General features: G+C 40.5%; 1 protein-coding gene across 5 annotated transcripts in view; it reads right to left on the reverse strand.

The window, feature by feature from the left end:
* IFT88 (intraflagellar transport 88) overlaps positions 1–24,013 on the reverse strand; it is a 77,679-nt gene that overhangs the window by 29,531 nt on the left and 24,135 nt on the right. For all 5 annotated transcript variants that reach the window (XR_003791672.1, XR_003791673.1, XM_029209830.1 and 2 more), the window contains 7 exons: positions 22,904–23,006; positions 21,721–21,835; positions 19,642–19,873; positions 18,598–18,668; positions 11,040–11,126; positions 5,775–5,874; positions 935–1,021 (listed from right to left, as the gene is read on the reverse strand). Coding sequence is in view for 3 of the 5 variants with exons in the window: in XM_029209830.1 (XP_029065663.1) it covers positions 935–1,021; positions 5,775–5,874; positions 11,040–11,126; positions 18,598–18,668; positions 19,642–19,873; positions 21,721–21,835; positions 22,904–23,006 (795 nt within the window). In the remaining 2 variants the exon portion in view is untranslated. The remainder of the gene's footprint in view (positions 1–934; positions 1,022–5,774; positions 5,875–11,039; positions 11,127–18,597; positions 18,669–19,641; positions 19,874–21,720; positions 21,836–22,903; positions 23,007–24,013) is intronic.

Below are 24,013 nucleotides of genomic sequence, written 5' to 3' on the forward strand. Positions count from 1 at the left end.
GGGAGTGGAGGGGGAAGGGAGGGGAGTGGAGGGGGGAAGGGAGGGGAGTGGAGGGGGGAAGGGAGGGGAGGGGGGAGAACACAGGCGGCTGCAGGTGCAAAGGTCCAGCCCTGCTCCAGCGGACCATCCTGCAGGGTGGGCTGAACCTCGCTCGGCTGCATTGGCTGAGCCTTCCCCCGCCCCCAACCCCGGGGGCCTTCATTCTCTTGTGCCTCCTCTCTGCTCTCACGATGCCTGCCCCCCCGAAAGCCATCATGCTTTGCTAGTTCCTTTCCTGTCTCCTCCACGGATCTGCACTCTGGCCTCCTCAGCCCCCAGCCCTGTGCCCTGCTCACACCCTGGAGACACCGCCTGCTGTCTGCGTACCAGAGACGGGGCTTCAACAATTCACAGCTACTTCTCACAGTTCCGGAGGCTGGAGGTGGAAGACCAGGGGGTCAGCAGGCCTGGTATCTGGTGAGGGCCCACGTCCACATCTGCAGATGGCCTCCTTGCTGTGTCCTCACAGGGCACAGGGCTCTGGTCCCCTTCTCCTCTAATAAAGGCACTAATCCCATCATGGGGGCTCCCCTCATGACCTCAGCTAACCCTAAGTCCCCACCTCCAAATACAGTCACGTTGGGTGTTAGGGCTTCAAAGATGAATTTTGGGGAGACAATCATTCCGTCCATGGCATCTATCATCAAAGCTTAAACCTCTACAGAGACAACCACGCATTTTATCTCTAACCCTGATTTCCCATCTGAGATCAGCTCCACAGGTCCTCCCTCCGTCCTCCTTCTGAGATGGCCTCGCACTCACATGCACCACCCAAGCGGCCCCCAGACCAACCCAGCCGTGCTGTCCTTCTCCACCCCACTTCTCCAGAGCCCCTCCTTGGGCAGCAACCTAAAAATACCACAGTACCAACGTAGTTATGAAAAGCAGAACTCACCAAATAATACAGGAATGAGAGGTTGGTTGCAGCTGCACTCTTCACACTACTGTCCTTTTTTTCAAACATTTTTAAGGTCTCTACAGCCTAAAAATGAAATGTCTGCCAGTTATTACCTCTGTAATATGATAGCATTTAGGCTTCAGTTTGGGGACAAGACCAGGGAATGCAGAGGGGTGATTAGTGTGTTCAGGAAAACAGATGACAGATGAGAATTTCACTTGATTATCAGTACTTGTGAAAAAGAATTCTCCAAACTGGGATAGAAAGCAATTCTGGGAGCGTCACAAAGTGACCTGATACAGATCCAAATGTAACCACACTCTGAAGCCATGAGGAATTTAAAGCACGTTTTTACCCCCTGGCAAGTCTGAGATGCCCCGACCTGGCAGGACACTTGGGATGCCAGGCTCCTTGCACGAGAGGTGGATGAGTTCTCCACCTAGAAGTTACTGAGAGGTACCAGAAACAGGAAAAATACATGGTTTTTCCTTCCTTCCTTTACATTTACTGAATAGAAAATGCTTGGCCGCTGGCTCCTGGGGAGCAGCTGTGTCCAAGCAAAGCCCTGCTCAGCTTCTGCAGGGGCCGCAGCTGCTGCTGCTGGACGCCCGCGCGGTCCGAGCCCTGCGCCGGTGGACGCCGTGCGGTCCGAGCCCTGCGCCGGTGGATGCCATGTGGTCCGAGTCCTGAGCCGGTGGACACCGTGCGGTCTGAGCCCTGTGCCGGTGGACGCCATGTGGTCCGAGCCCTGTGCCGGTGGATGCCGTGCGGTCCAAACCCTGGGTTGGTGGACGCCGTGCGGTCCGAACCCTGAGCTGGTGGACGCAGTGCGGTCCGAGCCCTGAGCCGGGCCACCGAGCACTTGACTCCCCTGCGGCCAAGGGCAGGAGACCTGCACATGCGGTCATAGCACAGTAAAGAACTGCTCTCTTAAAGGGTCTTGATTACTCGAGAGAAAACTGTTGGAAGTTTCTAGACCATTAGTTTATAACCCCACAAAGTAAATTCTGGAAGAGAAAAACCTGAACGCCACACCGTCCATCTTGAGAGCCCCTTTCTCACTTTCTTTCTTGGAAGGCTCTTCCATAACAAGAAGCTCCTAAAACTTACCTGGAAGTGATTCCCTGCAGAAGCTACCTCACCAACCCTACCCAACCCCCAGCTCCTCTTCGGAGCCTCTAAGCTTTACAAGCTGCATTTCACATTGAATAAGAATTGAGATGTTTTTATCTTTACTTTCAGATTGTGTCACTATAAATGTATGTGCTAATTTAAAATATAAGGCAAGTGGGGACTTCCCTGGCGGTCCAGTGGTGAGGACTCCACGCTGTTGCTGCTGAGGGCGTGGGTTCAACCCCTGGTCAGGGAACTAAGATGCCACAAGCCGCGTGGCACGGCCAAAAATAATTAATTAATTAATTAAATATAAGGCACGTGAATAGGCATAACTCACATATCCACTGAATCCTCTGACTCAAGTAGACTGCAGAGGGGAAGAAGGCTGCTCTCTGATATTTCTGACATCCATAAAGCAGAACCGAAAGCAAACTAACGACAATGGTAATTTTTTAAAAACAGAACGCTATCAGTTTATATTGTTGCTTTCAAAGCAGCTATTCATATTATAGTCAAGGAAATGTGCTGGCTGGATCTTAAAATTCTGATATTTGTTAATCTGTGGCTCATCGATAACAATACTTCAAGACTACGTTTAACACCAAATCTATTCTCCCCACAAGATTGCTACGAATCCCTGGGGGCTTCCCTGGTGGCGCAGTGGTTAAGAATCCGCCTGCCAATGCAGGGGACACGGGTTCAAGCCCTGGTCTGGGAAGGTCCCACATGCCACGGAGCAACTAAGCCCGTAAGCCACATCTTGAGCCTGTGCTCTAGAGCCCGCGTGCTCCAACTACTGAAGCCCACGCGTCTAGAGCCCGTGCCCCACAACAAGAGAAGCCACCGTAATGAGAAGCCCGCACACTGCAACAAAGAGTAGCCCCCGCTCATCGCAACTAAAGAAAGACCACACGCAGCAATGAGGACCCAACACAGCCAAAAATAAATTAATTAACTAAAAAAAAATAAAGAATAAAGTTGTGTAAAAAAAAAAAAGATTGCTACGAATCCAAACAATACATAAACAATGCAACCCAAAGCTATTACTCAGAAGAATTAACAAAAATATTTAGAACTTAAAACATTCATTTAAAAACATGGAGAGAGTAAAAACATATTTCAAATTTTAAGCTTCTAAACTACAACTATCCTGAAAAGGCTAAATATTCTAATAAAAGGAACATTCTCAGGTATTTTTGGCTTTGAAATAGGCTGTTTTCATACTGTTCTTTACACATTCAATGAATGCATCTCTAATATTTCTGTTTTTAAAAGTAAAATAATGTAAATCAATTTATAAAGAAAACAGATAAAAGTTCACAATAAAATTTAGTTGTAAATGGCAAAACAAATAATGAAAATAAACACTGTTAGTTTGGGGTTTTTTCCCCAAGAAGAATTAGGAAAATAGACAAATCTCCGTTTGTGTTTTTTTCCTGGCTGATGCCGTCCGCTACGGGCTTCAGCTTTCCTCTGGGTATGTCTGTCCACCACCACTGGCCTTCACCCCATCCACCTGTGGCTTTAGTGGAGTTCTTTCTCTGCTACAAAACAACACTATCACCACAAAAAACCATACTCTGAGATTCCAATTTCAGCATTTTTTTTTGAAAAACATTTACAACATTACGCCAAGTTGTAAGTGAAGCATCTTCGGGCTTCCCTGGTGGCACAGTGGTTAAGAATCCGCCTGCCAACGCAGGGTACATGGGTTCGAGCCCCGGTCCGGGAAGATCCCACGTGCCGCGGAGCAACTAAGCTCGTGTACCGCAACTACTGAGCCTGCGCTCTAGAGCTTGCGTGCCACAACTACTGAAGCCCGCACGCCTAGAGCCCGTGCTCTGCAACAAGAGAAGCCACCGCAATAAGAAGCCCGTGCACCGCAAGGAAGAGTAGCCCCCGCTCGCCGCAACTAGAGAAAGCCCGCGTGCAGCAATGAAGACCCAATGCAGCCAAAAATAAATAAATAAATAAATAAAGCATCTTAATCAATGATCCTTATGAGTTACGTCAATCCAATCCTTTTTAACCTAAAAGTGTTCCTTCCAAACTGAGACTGTGTTATACCTACCTCGTCATACTTACAATACACAACAAAAGAAACACAAAGTAAAAGCAGCGATGTAAAAGAAAGCAGAAGTTACATTTTTAAAACATCAGTAAAATAACTGATATTAAAATTGTATATAGGCAAACAGAACAAAAAATATTTTGAATGAGAACAGCTAGGAAAGCAGCAAACAATATGATTTGGGTTAAATGAATTTAAATATGAAAAAATTAGCGGGTTTATTCCTTAGTGAACACACCTTTAAAACATGGACGATAATACAGTGTTAAACCTTTCTAAAAAGACCATTTAAAAGTATCAACAGAAAACTCGGAAAACGTCTTTCTCTATTTTGTCATCTGTAACAGTACTTCTCACACAGACACGAACTTATTTTTTTTGGTCCACAGATGACTCCAGCAAGATAGCAAAGACCAATCTGTCTCACTTCACTTCTACTTTTCAGCATCCCAACAGGATCAGAGTTTCATCTGTGGCATTTTTAATGCCCAAGGGTGTGATGCTCAAATGGCAGAACAGACACAAAGATACCTAGAAAGTCTTTTTATGCTTTACAAACCCTTTACCTAGAAAGTCTTTTTATGCTTTACAAACAATCATTAAGCACGCTGAAGCCATACACACCGTGGGCCAGCCGGTGTGCTGCCCTAGCCTTCACCACACAACAACGCCATGGGCACCGGGCTGCTTCCCCTTCGCTCACGTCCTCGGGGCAGATGCCCTTCTCCCTCCTCCCCGACAAAGGGGTCAGTTACTTCTACTGTCTCCAGGAAAACAGAAGGTCTTAAATAGGAAGAAAGCCTGAAAACTGGCTCAGGAGAGCATGGAGGAAAGACACTGGGGCTCCCTCTGGCCCTCACTCTCTGGGTCTAAACGCGGAAGAGCTGAGTTTTCTACATTGCAGGCATATATGCTACTAACCACTGGTTTTATAAACTAGGGTATCAAGTTTCATTCTCTATTCTCCTTTGTGATCCCCGCCCCCTTTTAAAAAGCTGTTCTGTCCTCCTGTGAGGCAGACTGTGGAAGGGGAGCACCGTTCCACCCCACCCCAGGTGGCAGGACAGTGGTGGGACCAGTGACAGATTCCTTTTGTGCCCAACGCAACGTCAATGAGTAAACCAAACACGTAAAACAGATGCCAGGAGAGCTGCTCAGGCACCGGGCTGCTGCTCCGGCTCCTGGCCTCCCCCACTGCCCGTGTACGAACCCTGACTCTGAACAGCCTCTGAGCTTCAGGGAACACTTTGAAAACCTCTGGGGAAAGCTGTCCTCTGGACTAGAATACGGTTTAGTCATTTAGCAGCCATGTTTTACATGGCAAGCGTTTATATTTTAAGAAACAGGACAGGGGAATTCCCTGGTGGTCCAGTGGTTAGGACTCCACGCTTCCACTGCAGGTGACATGGTTTCAATCCCTGATCAGGGAACTAAGATCCCACATGCCGTGCGGCCAAAAAAAATGAAACAGGACAAACAGGTCAAAATTAAAACCATGCTATATTAGAGGAAATTATGTTAAGGTAGAAATAAAAATATTATTCAACTTCAGAATAATCACAGGTAACAGTAATCTAGAAAGGAGTTTCACAGTATTATCGCTTTGACCAGTTAACATTAACTTCCATCTAAACATTTTTTTAAACTTACTTGATTAAAGTCCTTTTGTCTCAGGTACATAATTGCTTTGTTTATTTCCAGATCATTTGCCAGCTCTACGTACTGAGAAGCTTTCACAACTTCAACACACCTATAAAGTAAAGCGTAAAAACGGTTATTTTATTTTGTTTTAATATATCTAGGTTTTCTTAACTGTGACTTTTCAAAAGTGTTTAAAAGTGCCCCTAGTGTTCTGTAGGACTGAGCACCTGACTCCTTCCAACACAGGCATTAAGTTACAGAGCTCTTCAGTTCCAAACCCGTTTTATCAGCCAATTTTTCATTACCCTCTTGCCGCGTCTAATTATTTATGGTATTTTAAATAAAATTCTTATTTTAAAATTAATAAAACAACTTCAGTTTGTAACAGGCAAAACTGTTTCTATATATTTTTTCATCTTAAATGCTCTGATGGTGAGAAAAATTCTACAGAACTTGAGAATATATTTAATTTTTTGTGTACAAACTTGAACAGACTTTCATGGATCCGTTGCTCAGGGCAAACAGAACATCTACTGTTAACTAAACATCAGGCAATGTGCCAACTCCTGTAAGCATGAACACATTTAGTCCTCACCACAGCCCTGAAAGACTGGCATTATCTCATGTCATAGATACAAAAATAAATCGCACAAGTAGAAAACTGCCAAGTAAGAACTTGAGCCCAATTTCTATTGCTACCAAAGCCCACTGCACCAAGACTAATTCTTTTCAAATTGAGGGTCATGACCTTTCAAATAACAGAAGAGAAAAGGTATCAAAGGGTTGTGCGTAACAAGGGCAAGGCGGTGCTGCGTCGTTTTCTCACTGAGGGTCTGGTTCAAAGAGGTTTCAAAGCCACTGGCTTAGACCAATAATTTAAAAATACTGGGACTTCCCTGGCAGACCAGTGGTTAAGACTCCACGCTCCCAATTCAGGGGGCCGGAGTTCAATCCTTGGTCAGGGAACTAAATCCCGCATGCTGCAACCAACACCCGGCGCAGCCAAATAAATAAATATATAATTTTAAAAAATAAAATTATTAAAGCAGAAGATCCCTTTCTTCAAGCAGAACATTTTTTAAACCCTGATTTGTAAAACAGCCCTTCTGCTTGGAGTGGTGAGACAGGATGTGAAACCCAGCCTGTCAGGCCCCCCTGGAAGACCCTCTCAGCAAAGCAGTGTGAAGGGCTCCCCCAAATAAGGGGGAAACCCTCTATTCCACAACGCACACAGCAAACAGTCACCGAATGTCTACAATGTGTGAGACATTACATCTGGTACAGGGCTACCAGGACACACAAAATACAGTTCTTGCCCTCGAGGGGAAGCAGACCTGTAAACTGAGTTAGGTGTAAGAACCGCAGTGAAGAAATACAGGAATGGAGGGGTGGAGACACTAGGAAAGGTATTCCAGACATGTCTGAGCTCGGTTTGAGGGAAAAGGATGAATCAATTTGACAAAAGGGGAAGGGTGTTCCAGGAAGAGGGGCTCACAAACCCAAAGATGTGGAAGATCAGAAAAGTGGGAAATATTTAAGACGCTGACTCATTCCCTGAGCTGCCGTCAACAAATCAAGTGGCTCAAAGACAAAAGCATGATGCTCTTCCCCTCCTGTTCCCAAACAGGATTCTGCAAAGGGATTAAGCCCCACAGAAAATTACTGGAGTCACTTTTTTTTCTCAATTTTCTAAGGATGGAACAAAGCTCCCACCATGCTAGACAGACAGGATGCCTTAGAACCTTTGGGCTAATTATCCAGAAGAATCTATACAAGAAGGGCTGCCAACATCTCGGCCCTTGAGACACTCTTCTCTCTACTTACAACATCCTCCCTCCCTTCCCCAACTTTTATTCCTACTAATCCTTCAAGCCTCAGCCCAAATGTCACTTAATCTGGGGAGCCTTCCATGACACCATGACAACAAACTACATTAGCATTAGCAATTGGGACTAAGAAATCACACAGCACACAATAAAACATAACTTGTTACATTAGTATAACATAGCAGTTACAATGCTTTGTGATTGCTAATCTAATTATCTGTCTACTTAGCTAATCTAATTATCTGTCTACTTAGCTAATCAAGGAGATCTTAGGTGACAACCAACATTAGCTAAACTGTAAATTTCTCGAAGGCAGATACTTTTTATCCTGAACTTCCAACTGGCTTGCAATAAACAATAAAATTTTTTCTTGTTATATACAACACTGTAAATCAACTATAATTCAATAAAATTTTTTAAAAAAGAAATAATGGCTGAGAACTTCCCAAATCTGGGGAGAGATGTGGACATCCAAGTTCATGAAACTAAGAGACAACCCCAAAAGTTCAACTCAAAACAATTTTCTCTATGATACATTGTAATAAAACTATCTAAAATCAAAGACAAAGAGAGAATTTTTAAATCAGCAAAAGAATCTGCCTGACAATGCAAGCCCTGGTCCTGGAAGATCCTACATGCCGTGGAACAACTAAGCCCATGAGCCACAACTACTGAGTCTGTGCTCTAGAACCTGCGAGCCACAACTACTGAAGCCTGTGAGCCTAGAGCCTGTGCTCCACAACAAAGAGAAGCCACGGCAATGAGAAGCCTGTGCACCACAATGAAGAGTAGCCCCCGCTCGCCACAACTAGAGAAAGCCCGCGCGCAGCAACAAAGACCCAACGCAGCCAAAATGAAATAAAATTTTAAAAAGTCTAATATGACAAACGTAATTCGTTTTGATAAGTTAAAATGTTAAATTAGTGGAAAATTTCACTCAGACTGGTTGGCGTTTTATAAATACTTAAAATTTCACTTACATACCAGCTACTAGATTGCAAAGACACAACTAGAATCATCTTCTTAAAAGTCTAAAAACATTAGGAAATTAAATGTATATGACTTAGTAAACATTAAGAGAATCCAAGTTAGATTTAGTAACAGTAAAACAACATTTACTATTCAGTGTAATTAAAGATGAACAGAGTTCATTTACTGTGAGATGCTTGTCTCCCAAATCAAGGAGATCTTAGGTTACAGCCAACATTTGGTGCTCACAGAAAGGGATAGAGTGACTTGTACTATACATGGATCAAAACATATGTGGAGTACATGTACAGATACAGGGACATTTTAAGAAACTTGTTTATAAACTAGGCGAGCAGCCAGTCAGGTAGAAAACCAGCCGTTTTAGAAAAACACAGTGTATCTGAAATGGATGAAAAAACGGGAACTGCTTATCTGAAGAGAGAAAACTGTGAAGAAAGCCCTCACCTCACTATCAGCAGCCGGCAGAGCCGCTGACTCAGGACAGTGGCCGGCACGCGCTATTCCCACTGCCGCCCCAGGAGGAAGACCGCCTCTGGAAGCGTGAGAAGCGCGCTGGCTCATGAAGCAGGGAAAAGGAGGCTGCAGTAAGAAAGTGCCGCGGAGGAGGGTGCTTCCTGCTCCAGGTAGGGATGGGGAGTGAAGCGCTGAGCTGGGCAGCGGGAACCACTGACCGCCATCTCCACCTGCAGGCCTCCCCTCATACTCAACAATGACAAAGAGCAGCCAGAGAAAAAGAACGTGCTCTTGGAAATGTAAAATAAAACAATTAAATGGAATAGCTGAATGAGAAATTCAAAGAAGTCTCCCAGAAAGCAAAGCAGAACCAGAGTTGGAAAACATAAGAAAGATAAGTGACAAGGAAGTCCAAATCCAATTGATAGAAATTTATAACTGGAAAAGGAAGTAAATTAGCAGAGAAATAGTATAACATTTTCTCAAATTAAAGAAAACAGACTGCAAATTGAGGGGTCTATTGAGTGCTTAAGAGGAAAATAGAAAAAAAAAAAAGACAAATTTAAACACATTATGAAATTTCAGAACAAAGCTACAGAGAAAATTATAAAAATTACCAGAAAGAAACTGCAGGTCACCTACAAATAGCAAGGATGAGACTAGCATCAGAATTCTAATCAGCAGCAGTGCTAGTTAACAGTGAAGAAATACTTCTTGAGTTCTAAGAGAAAACAAGTTACAACTTAGGGTATTATTATACCTGATCAAATAAATGATCAATCAAGAATGAGGACAGAATTAGACACTTACAGACATGCACAGACAGATCTTAGGGGGTTAATTCAGGAAGAAATCAAGGAAAAAATAAAGATGATGTTCAAAAAGAAAGAGGATCCAACATGGGAAAAAAATGAAGGTAAACCCCAAGATGACATTCAACGCCAGCCTAAGGGAACCAACGGCTTACAGAGACGGGCAGGGAGAGTTCCGAGAGGGAGAACTCCAAATAACCTAAGAGAAGCAAAGAGTGCAAGAGAAGACAGAGAGGTAACTGGAGACACCAGAAAAACAAACGTCATGGGCCAAATATGAAGCCTCCAGAACAAACTAAACCAGGGAGACAATGGATTCCATGGTGAGAATCTGAATCGTAATGAGGATATGGTAAAGAAAGCATACATTACTTCCACCAAGAAGAAACATGAAAAGTAATTAGAAAACGGGAGCTGTAACTCTTCTGTACTTACTTGGTTTTCTAACCATGTACATGTATCTTGGATTTTAAAAATCCTGGTAGGGTACCATGCAGAAGAGGTCACAGACTGACTCTATACTGGTTCGAAAAATCATAGAAAAGAGTTTCATGAAGGGCAACACTGGATTCAATACAATGAAGAATTTTCTAACCCTTAGAGATGTTCAGAAATAAAGCAAATGATTTGAACACCATAAGAATCCAAGCAGAGGATAAATGGCACCTACATGGGATGCTATAAAGAGGATTCTCGTACTGGGTGGAAGAAACAAATTCAACTACTCATCCAAAAAATGACCTAAGATTTTTCCAGCTCTAAAAACCTTTCACTCCTATCTGGGAAATATATCCATAGACAATAGCCTTTTTAGGTGTGAGAGGTATCGCTCAGGATAAAAAGTTTAGTAGTACTGACAAATTTAAGGTAGAAAAAGGACATAATGAGAAAAGATAAAGTAAAAAGGAAGAGGGCACAGGCTGGAATTTATACAATGAAAGCAATTATGTACCCACATATCAAATGCAGCACACTTGCCTTAGTACTTAATTTACAAAATGACATGAACAATAAGAAAAACGTTAGAACTTTTAGAGTGGCCTATACTAATCTTACCATATAATAGTATTTGCTTGATAAGTAGAAATCAATATTTGCAATTATTTACTTTTCTAATAACAAAATTTTAAATCAATAAAAGTATAAACTAGAAAACATCATGTCCATCCAGTTATACTGAATTTCTCTCTTACCAATCATAACCTACAGCAAAAGATGTTTCAATTACAGGAGCAATGAGTTTTGCAGCTGTCATGATGTATTTTTCTGCCATGGCTTTCCTATATCAAACAAACAAAAAATATTTAGAAATATGGTATAAAAAGAGTTTCGATTTATTTCTTAAAATGTAAGTGTAAACATTGTCTGGGCAGCTATGCTAGCAATCTGTTTACAAATCAGGTTGAAAACCACGACTGGCAAATGCGATCAGCAAGCCATGACTGCCCTTGGGGTCAGCAGTTCTTGGTCTGTGATCCATTCTGAGGAAAGAAGGAAAGAAAGAAAGTGGGGGAAGGGAGGGAGAAAGGAGGAAGGAGAGAGAGGTACACAGGACTCCGCAGCTGAAGCTGCATAACCGGCACTGTCTGTGGAAATGAAAGGGTGAGAACCGCCACTACAGTGGTAAATACTAAAACTGAACTACTACACGTCTCTGTAGATTTGCCTGATCTTCACCCTTCATTTTATAAATGGAATCATAGAATATGTGGTCTTTTGTGACTGCCTTCTTTCACTTTATCATAATGTCCTCAAGGTTCATGTGTACTGTAGCATATGTCAATATGTCATTCATTTTAGGGCTAACTAATATTCCATTGCATGGATGGATCATATATTTTTTACCCATTCATCAGTTGTGGACATTTGGGTTGTTTCCACTTTCTGGATACGAATAATGCTGCTATGAATATTCCTGTGTGACTTATTATGCTATTATGTGGATGTATGCTCTAATTTCTTTTGGGTATGTATCTAGGAGACAAATTGCTGAGTCATACGTTGTCTATGAAGAACTTCCAGACTTTCCCGGAGTGGCTGTACCAGTTTACATTCCCACCATCAGCATACAAGGTTTCAACTTCTCCACATCTGCATCAACACTTGTTATTATCTGTCTTTTTGATTCAGTCACACTAGTGGGTATGAAGTGCTACCTCACTGCGGTTTTGAGTTGCACGTCCCTAGTGAATACTGAAGTTAAGCATCTTTTCATGTGCTTATTGCCATTTGCATATGTTTTGAAAAAATGTCTATTCATATCCTTTGTATATTTTTAATTAGGTTTTGGCATTTTTATTATTGAGTTGGAAGAGTTCTTCTACCTACTGTAGAAGTAGGTCCCTTCTTGGATACATGGCTTGCAAATATTTTCTCCCATTCATTAGGTTGTTTCCACATTCTTTTTTTTTTTTTTTTTTGTGGTACATGGGCCTCTCACTGCTGTGGCCTCTCCTGCCGCGGAGCACAGGCTCTGGACACGCAGGCTCAGCGGCCATGGCTCACGGACCCAGCCGCTCCGCGGCATGTGGGATCCTCCCAGACCGGGGCACGAACCCGTCTCCCCTGCATCGGCAGGTGGACTCCCAACCACTGCGCCACCAGGGAAGCCCTGTTTTCACATTCTTGATGGTGTACTTTGAAGAATGAAAGTCTTTAATTCGGATGAAGTCCAATTTACCTATTTTTTTCATACCTAAGAAACCACTGCCTAACACAGATCAATAATATTTACTTCTATGTTTTTTTCCTAAGAATTTTGTAATTCTAGTTCTTACTTCTAGGTCTATGATCCATTTTGAAGTAATTTTTCTGTATGGTGTGAGAGAGAAGTCCAACTTCATTCTTTTGCATAAGCATATTCAATTGTTCCAGCACCATTTGCTGAAAAGACTATCCTTTCCCCATGGAATCGTCCTGACAGTTTTATTGACTATAAACGGAAGAGTTTATTTCTGGACTCTCAATTCCATCCCATTGCCTTTTATGTATGTCTTTATGCTTCTAACATAAAGTATTATCACACTGTCTTAATTAGTGTCGCCTTGTAGCTTGAGTCCTCGAACTCTTCTATTCCTTTTCAACACTGTTTTGGCTGTTCTGGACTCCTTACATTTCCATATGAAGTTTAGGATCACCTTGTCACTTTCTGCAAAAACACTACTGGGATTCTGATAGGGATTACACTGAATCTGTAATCTGGGGGGCATGGCCATCTTAGCAATACTAAGTGCCTATCCATAAACATGTGATCTCTTTCCACTTATTTAGCATTTCTTCCAATGATGTTTTACAGTTCAAAGAGTGCAAGTTTTGCATTTCATTTGTTAAATTTATTCCTAATAAATTATGTTTTATGCTACTGTTAAATGTAATTGTTGATTTCATTTTCAGATAGCTCACTAGCACTGTGTACCACACTTCTATAGTATTCTGTTGATTCTTGCATGTTTATCTTTTACTCTGGAAACTTGCTGAACTCGTTTATCAGTGGTAAATTTTTTTAGTGCATTCCTTAGGATCTTCTATATACAAGATCATGTGATCTTCAAACAGAGATAAGTTTTACTTCTCTCCAATCTGGATAAGTAAGTCTTTTACTTTTCTTTCTGTCTTTCACCATTAAGTATTATAATGTGAAACTGCGGGTTTTTCATAGATGTCCTTTATCAGATGGAGCAATCTCCTTTCTACTCCTAGCTTTTGTTGAAGTTTTTTTTGTTTGTTTGTTAAACAAAATCCAATATGGATTTTGTTCCCCCCCAGTTTTCCCTTTTTTTTTTTTTTGGTTTACTGAGATGATCACATGGCTTTTACCCTTTGTTCTACTGATATCCTGTATCATATTAATTGAATTTTAGATGGTAAACCATTCTTGTAGCCTTGGGATAAATCCAAATTAGTCATGGTACATAATTCTTTTCCTATTGTGTTAGTATTGCTGGTTTGCTAATATTTTCTTGAGAACTTTTAATCTATAGTCATAAGATATTTTTCTGTAGTTTTCTGTCTCTTCTGTTTTATTTTGGTATCAGAGTAATACTAGTTCATAAAATGAACTATTTTCTGGAAGAGACTGTATAGAAATGATGTTTATTCTTCTTTAAACATTTTCTAGAATTCTCTACTAAAACCATATAGGCCTGGAGATTTGCCTTATAAATTCAATTTCCTTAACATTCAAAGGGCTATTCAAACGATCTATTTCATATTAACTGAGTTGTGGTAGTTTGTGTTTTTTAAGAAAGTGGTCCATTTTGTCTAAGTTTCAAATTTATGTGTACAGGGTTGTCTGTAGTATTTCCTTAATATCTTTCTGATGTCTGTAGTGATAGCTACTATTTTGTTCCTAATACTAGTATTTTGGGTCTTCTCTCTTTTACCTTCATCAGTCTTATTAGAAGTTTGTTAACTTTACTGATCTATTCAAAGAATCAGCTGTTTCACTGATGTTCTCTATTGTTTCTCCAGTACCAATGATTTCTGTTCTTTTATTATTTCTTTCCTTCTGCTTCTTTTGGGTTGATTTTGCTCTTCTTTATCTAGGTTCTTTATTTTTTAATTGAGGTATAGTTGATGTACATTATATATATATAAAATATATAATACCTGAAAAATATTAATATATATATATATAAAATCCCTGAAACTTATATATATAAGTTTCAGGTGTACAACATAGTGATTCACAATTTTTAAAGGTTATATTCCATTTACAGTTACAAAATATTGGCTATATTCCCTGTGCTGTACAATACATCCTTACAGCTTAATTATTTTATACTTTTTCTAGGTTCTTAAGCTGGGAGCTTAGGTTATTGATTTAAGACTTTCCCACTGTCATTCTAATTGCTTTTCCCTTATGGGTTGTTTTCTCTGCCTCCTTACAAGACTTTGTGATTTTAGGGACTTCTCTTTTGGCCCAGGGCTTGAGACTCCACACTCCCAAGGCAAGGGGCCTGGGTTCAATCCCTGGTCAGGGAACTAGATCCCACATGCCGCAACTGAGAGTTTGCATGCCACAACTAAGGAGCTGGCGAGCCTCAAAGAAGATAGAAGATTCTGCATGCCACGACTAAGTCCTGGCACAGCCAAATAAATAAAATAAATATTTTAAGAAAAAAAGACTTCGTGTTTTTAATTTTCAGAAGTTTAATCATGATATATCATGACATGGATTTTCTTGGGTTTACCCTCCTTGGGATTTCTTCAGCTCCTTGTACTGTAAGTTTATTTTCCTTGCCAAATTTAGGGAGTTATCAGCTATTATTTCTTTAGCCTAATCCCCTTCATCTCTCCTTCCCAGATTTGATGACACAAATGTTGGTTCTTCTGTAATAGTCCCAGAGATCCCTGAGGCTCTGGTTGTTTTGGTTTTGGGTCTATTTTCTCTATTTGTTCAGATTGGATAATTTCCATTTTCTCTTCCAGTCACCAAATCTCTCCTGGCTCCCCTTCATTCTCCTGTTGAGTCCCTCCACTGAGCTTTTCATTTCAGCTGTTACATTCTTCAGTTCTAAAATTTCCATTTGGCTTTTCTTTATATCGTTTCTTTGCTGAGACTCTATTTCTTTTCTGAGGCTATTCTGTCATTTGTTTTAAGTGTGTTCATAATTGCTTGCTGAAGCATTTTTATCATGATTGCTTTAAAATCTGTCAGATAACTCGAACATCTCTGTCATCTCAGTGTTGGCATCTATGGACTATCTTTTTTCACTGTTTGAGATAATCCTGGTTCTTGGTATGACGAGTGATTTTTGATCAAAACTTGGACATTCCCTGGTGGTCCAGTGGTTAGGATTCCAGGCTTTCACTGCCGTGGCCCAGGTTCAATCCCTGGTCAGGGAATTGAGACCCCCCCGCAAGCCACGGCACAGCCAAAAAAAAAAAAAGAAAAAGAAACTTGGACATTTTTACATTATAAGACTGAATTTTAGAAGATGTGGTATATATACACAACGGAATATTACTCAGCCATAAAAAAAATAATGAAATAATGCCATTTGCAGCAACATGGGTGGACCTAGAGATGATCATACTAAGTGAAGTAAGTCAGACAAAGACAAATATCATACAATATTACTTCTACATGGAATGTAAAAAAATGATACAAATGAACTTACTTACAAAACAGAAACAGACTCACAGGCATAGAAAATAAACTTATGGTTACCAAAGGGGAAGGGGGGGTGATAAACTAGGAGTTCAGGATTAAAATATACACACTACTATATATAAAATAGATAACCGGGACTTCCCTGGTGGTGCAGCAGTTAAGAATCCACCTGCCAATGCAGGGGACACCGGTTCAATCCCCGGTCCGGGAAGACGCCACAACTACTGAGCCCGCATGCCACAACTACTTAAGCCCACGTGCCCAGAGCCCGTGCTCCGCAACAAGAGAAGCAATCACCAATAAGAAGCCCGCGCACCAACAAGAACCTACTGCATAGCACAGAGAACTATACTCAGTATCTTGTAATAACCTATGGAAAAGAATCTAAAATAAATATATATATAGTAAATCAACTACATTTCAATAAAAAAGTAAAAATAAAATAATGTTCATTCAGGCTCTTCAATACTACTTTCACCCTGATTCTGAGGATTTGGGCAAGTGATGTATTTTATTTTGTTATTTATTTTTTAAAATTATTTATTTATTTTATTTTTGGCTGCGTTGGGTCTTCGTTGCTGCGCGTGCACGTGGGCTTTCTCTAGTTGTGGCGAGCGGGGGCTACTCTTCGTTGTGATGTACAGGCTTCTCATTGCAGTGGCTTCTCTTGTGGCGGAGCACAGGCTCCAGGTGCACGAGCTTCAGTAGCTGTGGCACACGTGGGCTCAGTAATTGTGGCTCGCAGGCTCTAGAGCGCAGGCTCAGTAGTTGTGGTGCACGGACTTAGTTGCTCCGCGGCATGTGGGATCTTCCCGGACCAGGGCTCGAACCCGTGTCCCCTGCATTGACAGGTGGATTCTTAACCGTTGCGCCACCAGGGAAGCCCCAAGTGATGTACTTTAAAGAGCTGAATGCTTTTGTATTTTATTGTGAAAAAAAGAAAAGTGACGTAGAAAAAAAAAGACTGAATTTTATTTAAATCTTCTGTTTTAGCTGTCTTTCCTGACACCACTGCAGCAGGGAAAGAAGAGACACCACCTCATCACAAGCCAGATAAGGGGAGAAGCCCATATTCCCCGCACAGCCTGCTTTGACACCAACGTGGGAGGAGGCCCTTGCTTCTGCTGGGTGGGATGGGAGTCCCTGCGTCCCCCGGTCCCTACTGACACCATGGTGGGATGGTCTTGTTACGGCTGAGTGATGACCGAGGCCCTGATTCCCCACTGCCCCTCTGACACCACGCAGGAGGGAGGGTCAAGAGCGCCCTGTTACTGCTGGGTGGGGCGGAGTTCCAGGCTCCCCACGTGCTGTCCACTACACCACAGAGTCAGAGTGGCAGGGGTCCATGAGGGCCTTGGGGGTTAAAGTCCTGCTCCCTACTTGGCCTGCTGGGGTACTGAGTGTCTCCTTACAGCCCTGGGAGTTGGCTGTTGCTGGCATGTGTGGGGATGGGACCACAGCTCTTTTCTGTGCACTTGTCTGTAAGTTTTCTGTCTTGCTAGCCTACCCCTTACCTTGTCCTCTGGCTTTTCTTAGAGCCTTTTTAAAAAATGCAGCCCCTGGCTTTCTGACTGCCAGCTTCTTCAGCTCCAAGTCTGAGCAATGTGAGGGGAATCACTGCCATGCTGTTCCTCAAGCCCCCGGGTCCCTTGATGATTTGCCCTCTTGTCTCTACCTTTCTTCTCATTTTGTTGTACATACAATTTCTGGGGGTTTTATTTGTACTCAGAAGTGTAAGTTTAATTTTTACAGTTAAACTAAATCCTAAAAATTAAGGGCCCTCCATCCACACAATGGAATATTACTCAGCCTTAAAAAGGAAGGAAATCCTGTCACCGGCTACACCGTGGATGAAAAGTGAGTCACAGACAGACAGTACCGTGATTCCACTTCCATGAGGTCCCTAGAGCAGGTCACATTCATAGACAGAAAGCAGAGTGGTGGCTGCCAGGGGCTGGGGGAGGGGGATGGGAGTTGTTTAGTGGGTACAGAGCTGCAGTTTGGAAGATAAAAAGAGTTCTGGAGACTGGCTACAAATCAATGTGAATGCACCTACCACTACCTTTGAAATGAAGAATTACATATCTTGGTTAAGATAAATTTTATGTTATGTGTATTTTATCACAATTAAAAAAAACAAACTAAGAGCCCTCTGTGATGTGATATAACTTCTAAGATGCCTGTTGCATATTCAATAAATATTAGAAGGTGCAAGCCATACTTGACAGAGACGAGGTACCATATCGGAGAAAGGAAGAAATGAAATAAATAATTTTGTCTTTGGGAGTTGAAATTTAATTGGGGGGCATGATAAAAATACAGAGAGATATAAATTTTTGAACAAAGGTAATATGAACAAAGTTCTAATAGTGCAACAGAGGCAGCGGGAAAGCAAATTACAGAGAAATAGTAAGAGTAACTGAGTAATAATAATTGGGATTAGCATGAGGACTGAGATTATATTGAAGGAGAAAAAAGAATCTGGTAGAGTATAGAAATGGTGAAACGACAGCACTATTCAAGAAATATACTGAATACAACAAGTTTTGAAAGAAATAGTCAGAATGCATATTCAACTCTTACAGAAGTTAAGACTACATTATTAAGTTTTAATCATGAAGTGCCCAAAATATTACCTTTCACGTTCCATTTGCCTTAGATGATCATTTTTTATAGCTTCAATCACTAAATTAGTATGTGGGTCATCCTGGGGGAAAAAAATGAGTGATTCAGAAGTAAGAAGCAAGAACTAGATTTCTAATCAACCTCACCACTAGGCTAGCTGTATAAAATGGAGAATATATTAATCTTTCTGAACTATTTTCCCTTATGTAAAGTAAACTTTTTCTTCTTACTTCTGATTACCTATCACATTCTCCACCGAACTAACATAGATTCTAGCAGCTGATACAAGGTCAGGCTGGAAAGAATAGGGCCAAGTACACAGAAGCTGTGGTTGTTAGTACAAATGTGTGACATTATAAATTCTTAACTCAAATATAAATGCTTTAATGATCATCAATTACTTAGTATGATCCATATTGCTACTTCCTATTGAAAACATAGATGATTTCTTTCACAACATATATGACTTTTTCTCAATATGAAAGTTATATATAATAGTTAACATCTACCCAGCACTTACTATGTTCCAGGTACTATTTTAAGCATTTCACATGCATTACCTCATTTAATCCTTACAACCCTACACGGTAGGTTGTTATAATTAGTGCTATTTTAAATATAGAGGAACAAGGAGAGTTAAGTACTGAGTAGTGGGGCCAGCCACTATGCTGCGACACCCTTACACCCTATCAGGAAGACCTATTAGGTTCAACTTATGAAACTGACATTACTATACATTGTGATGTATCAACACAGGCAAGTGCACAGGGTACGACTCCATATAAAATAACATTAAAGAATGACAATTTTTCCTAAGATTCTCCTTTTTGTTTTTTTGACTAAAATTGTGCGGTCTGTTTTAACCATAATCTCTAGCCCTATTTCAATAGCCCTGATGTCGACCTAATTTAAATAAACAAATGAAAATGATAAAACACATTAATACAGGGCTGGGAGAAACCTGAAATGTCATCCACTCCAACTTTCTCATTTCTGGAGACAGAGGAGCACAGGTAATTAGGAGCTGGCTACATAACAGTCTTCCTCATACTCACATTTGGTGAAATGTATTTACCATCTTCATCAGTTTCTAATGGAACAGCAATCAGCTTTTGGAATGCCTTCTTCATTTTTTCTCGATCTCCAACAGCAAAGTAACTAAGAATTAGGTTGAAGCCTGCCTTCAGGTTTGGTGCCATCCTCATGATGTGCTCAAATGAATTAATGGCATCTGAATACTGCCCAGTTTGAATAAATGTAACTCCAATGTTCTGCATAATTTTAATCCTAGAGAAAAATAAACATAGATTCGCTTTAAAGGTCTGAACTCCCTAGTATGGCAATCAAGACATTCCACAAATAATTTCCTTCTTTTCTTTCCCACTTCTTTTTTGTTTTGTTTTGTTAAAGCTATATTGAGGTTTACTTTACACATCATAAAATTCACTTATTTTAAGTGTATGATTCAATAATTATTGCTATATTAACACAGTTGTGGAACCAAAACCACATTCCTACTTTGTCATTTCCATCACCCCAAAAAGAGAACCTGTGCCCACCTGCAGTCATTCCTCGATCCCACCTCTAGCCCCAGGCAAACACTAATTTACATTCTGGCTCTCTGGATTTGCCTTTCTAGACATTGTACATAAATGGAGTTACAACATGTGATATTTTGTGTCTGGCTTCACTCAATTAGCATAACCTTTTTAACCTTTTTGAGGTTCCTCCACATGACAGCATGTAAGAGTACTTCATTCCCTTTTTATTGCTGAATGGTATTCTATGGTATGGCTATACCACATTTTATTTATCCACTGACTACTTGATGGACATTTGGATGGCTTCTACTTTTTGGCTATTATGAATAATACTGCTATAAACATTCATGTACAATACTTTGTGATAACACATGTTTTCATTTCTCTTGGGTATATATCTAGGAATGGAATTGGTCATATGGTAAATTTGTGTTTAACTTTTAAAAAAAGCAACCTAATTATTTTCCAAAGTGTCTGGGCCATTTTATATCCCCAACGTATGAGGATTCCAATTTCTCTACATCTTCCTCAACACTAATTATTGTCTATATTTGATTATAGCCATTCTAATGAATGTGATCCCACCTTATTTCTAACCACTCCTCAATATAACCCCATTTGAACTGAATCCTTTTACTCCTAATTCTCTGATCAGATCACAGTATTCCCCGGACTTTTCTCACAGTGCTCCCTTTTTCGGGAATGTTACCCCTTCGCTTGTCTTCACTTTAGTAACCAATCCAAGTACACCTCCTTTCGTTAAGCCTTTCTTGTTCTCAATAATTATTCCTTCAACTTAATCACTATACTACCTCTTGATTATGGGCTGTTAAGCACTTAACATATACTATATAATATTATTATCTTTTTCTAAAATGCTCAAATTCTTGGCCTCACCTGGGTTAAAAGTACCTCAAGGGCATTGTGTTCTGTAAGTTAGATATTTGCTGATGATAATGAGATATCATGCATAATTCGAAAACAAATTATTGTGAAAAGTGGCATTTACAAAGAAATTAACTTTCACAGAGGCTTTGTACTGTGCCTAGGAGAAATTATGACCAGTAAGTATCCTGGTACCTTCCTATGTTCCCATAGTTATAACCAGACCATAAGGTAGTCTACTGTTTCTGCTCCTGAAATACTGTAAGAGCAGGAAACATCCCAGCATCCCCCTCTTCTAAGATTCAACAGTAACCCTTCCTCTCACTCTTCCCTTCTCAAGCTGTAGTAAGAATGTAAGGAGGTCTTGGTTTCCAGTCTTGCATTCTGGAGTCTGGTATGTTCTAAAGAACCGCTGTTTGATTTGGTGTTGGCAGTAAGCTGTATTATGGCGCTAATTGCCCGCATTATTCCCTATATAGGCCCATTAGCTTAGTTTCATTCCAAATGATCACATATTATGCCTTCAACCTTTAACTTCCATCACACAAACGCATGCAAGTAGTCACAAGGGGACAGACCAAAGTACTACAGCTACAACAAGAATCTAACACCTCTCATGTACAGATACCATAAAGCACTCAGCCCACTGGCAACGCGTCAAGAGTGACCTTGTTTCTGAAGAACGACACTTAAATTTTACACACTTACCTCATTTCTTTATGGACACTTGGAATTTGATCTAAGGCCATTCGGTAGAATTTAATGGCTTTGGAATAATTTCTTTGCTTTAAATAAATATTTCCCATATTCACTTTCAACCGTCCTAATTGAAAAAAATTTAATGAATATATAATATCCTACTTTGTTCACTTTTTCTATGATATTTTAGATGACCTTAATTTATATTTTTTGAAGGTCTTCTCAACTTATGAAGCTTCAGACATTAACTAAAATTCTCACTTTAAAACAGTTATACTATTTTCATGTATGTGCACACTGAACTTCTGCAAGGAATTGGAACTTAAGACAGATGGATTCCTGGAAACATGGCTAGAAAACAAGAGTGACATTATAAAACTGGAGTTCTGTTCTTCTAAGAAAACATGGGACTTAAAAAGTATTAGATAATTCAAAATTAGACCTTCTTTTGGGCGTTATTCCAGCATCTCCCAGAGCTCCAAGATGTACAGTTTATCCTTTTTTCCCCACATTTTCTACGGTAAGCATTTATGAATTGGTGAGAAAAAGTGTTTCTACAAAACTTGAGACTCAGCTCAAATGCAACATCCACTCAGAAAGCTTGTCTAGACTTTCCAACTCGTACTCAAGTAACCCCACGCCTCTTCTCACCAGGACCTGGGGGTCTGAGGTAACGGTCAGCTCTCCATAGTCCTGACCCTTCTCCACTCTGCAGGGCCCACCCCACGGCACAGGATGAAGAAGCCTGGAGCTCAGGAACAAAAAGAGTACACTTACCCGGTTTAAACTATATGATGTGATAGTTTAATAAAATATTAAAGAAAATGATATTCTGATACACTTTAATACTGAGACCAAAAAATTACACAATATAAATGCTAAATATAAACAAAGGTCTCTTGTGGATAATTATACAAGGGAAAGCATGTTCTGTAGGTTGCCCTGGCTCATTCTACCTGTGATACAGAATACTGTTTTCATTTACTGTTAGGCAATGTATCTTATACCAACTGTATTTCTTCATTTGTATTTGTGTGAATTTTCATATCTTTAAGCAGGGCACCTCTATCATAAATATGAATTTGCTCAGAGCACAGATCATTTCATTATAAGAAAGCATAAAGTGAGGAAATTGTAAATTAACGGTACAAAAGAACTATACTTATTGGAAAAACTGACTATACACACTTACCTGCATTGCTAAACATCTTATTTTTCACTATAACTTGATAGGTGTTTAGTGCTTCAGGATACATTTCATTAGCTGAATACTGACTGGCCAAGTTGAAAAGAACCTAAGGAAAATATATTGCAAAGAGACACATAATGATCATTTTAGGCCCCTTTTGCCTATAATCTTTCTAGAGATTAAAATACTATAACAAAGTTAGATGCTTCTATCAAGATTCCCAACCCATTAAGCAATGAAGTACACAGAGAACACCTTGCATTCCAATATGAACCAGAACATTAAGACAGGTGGGAGCTTCCCTGGTGGTACAGTGGTTAAGAATCCTCCTGCCAATGCAGGGGACACGGGTTCGAGCCCTGGTCCGGGAAGATCCCACATGCCACGGAGCAACTAAGCCCGTGCGCCACAACTACTGAGCCTGCGCTCTAGAGCCCACGAGCCACAACCACTGAGCCCGTGTGCCGCAACTACTGAAGCCCGCGCGCCTAGAGCCCGAGCTCCGCAACAAGAGAAGCCACCACAATGAGAAGCCTGCGCACTGCAACAAAGAGTAGCCCCTGCTCACTGAAACTAGAGAAAGCCCACGTGCAGCAACAAAGACCCAATGCAGCCAAAAATAAATAAATTTATTAAAAAAAGACAGGTGGAGCTTTCCTCTAAATTTCACCTAATTTTCCATGTATTCTTTCTAATTAATGGATTTGCTATCTTTTAATCTCAGGAAGACCCACAAAGAATAAATGTGTATTATTACTATAGCTGGTAATAAAAGGAATAAGGAAGAGAGTGGACCAAACTCTCTTTGTAAATATAAATTAAACATCATGTGGAATACCTTAAACCTTAATTTGTACAGTATTGCTGGTCTACGTGCAAATTTATAATTTAAATCATTAAGTTATAGTAAATTATATTCCTAAAGGAAAAAAAATAATCATCACAAATTATTCCCAAATCTAAAGACTCCATGGAATTTAAAAATATTAGCTATAAAAAAAAATATTAGCTATAAATAGTAAACATATAAAAATTCTTCTTGGGCTTCCCTAGTGGCGCAGTGGTTGAGAGTCCGCCTGCTGATGCAGGGGACACAGGTTCGTGCCCTGGTCC

This window comes from Monodon monoceros, unplaced genomic scaffold, assembly GCF_005190385.1.
Source record: "Monodon monoceros isolate NGI ecotype Baffin Bay Population unplaced genomic scaffold, NGI_Narwhal_1 Super_Scaffold_8, whole genome shotgun sequence".
NCBI classification, from domain to species: domain Eukaryota; kingdom Metazoa; phylum Chordata; class Mammalia; order Artiodactyla; family Monodontidae; genus Monodon; species Monodon monoceros.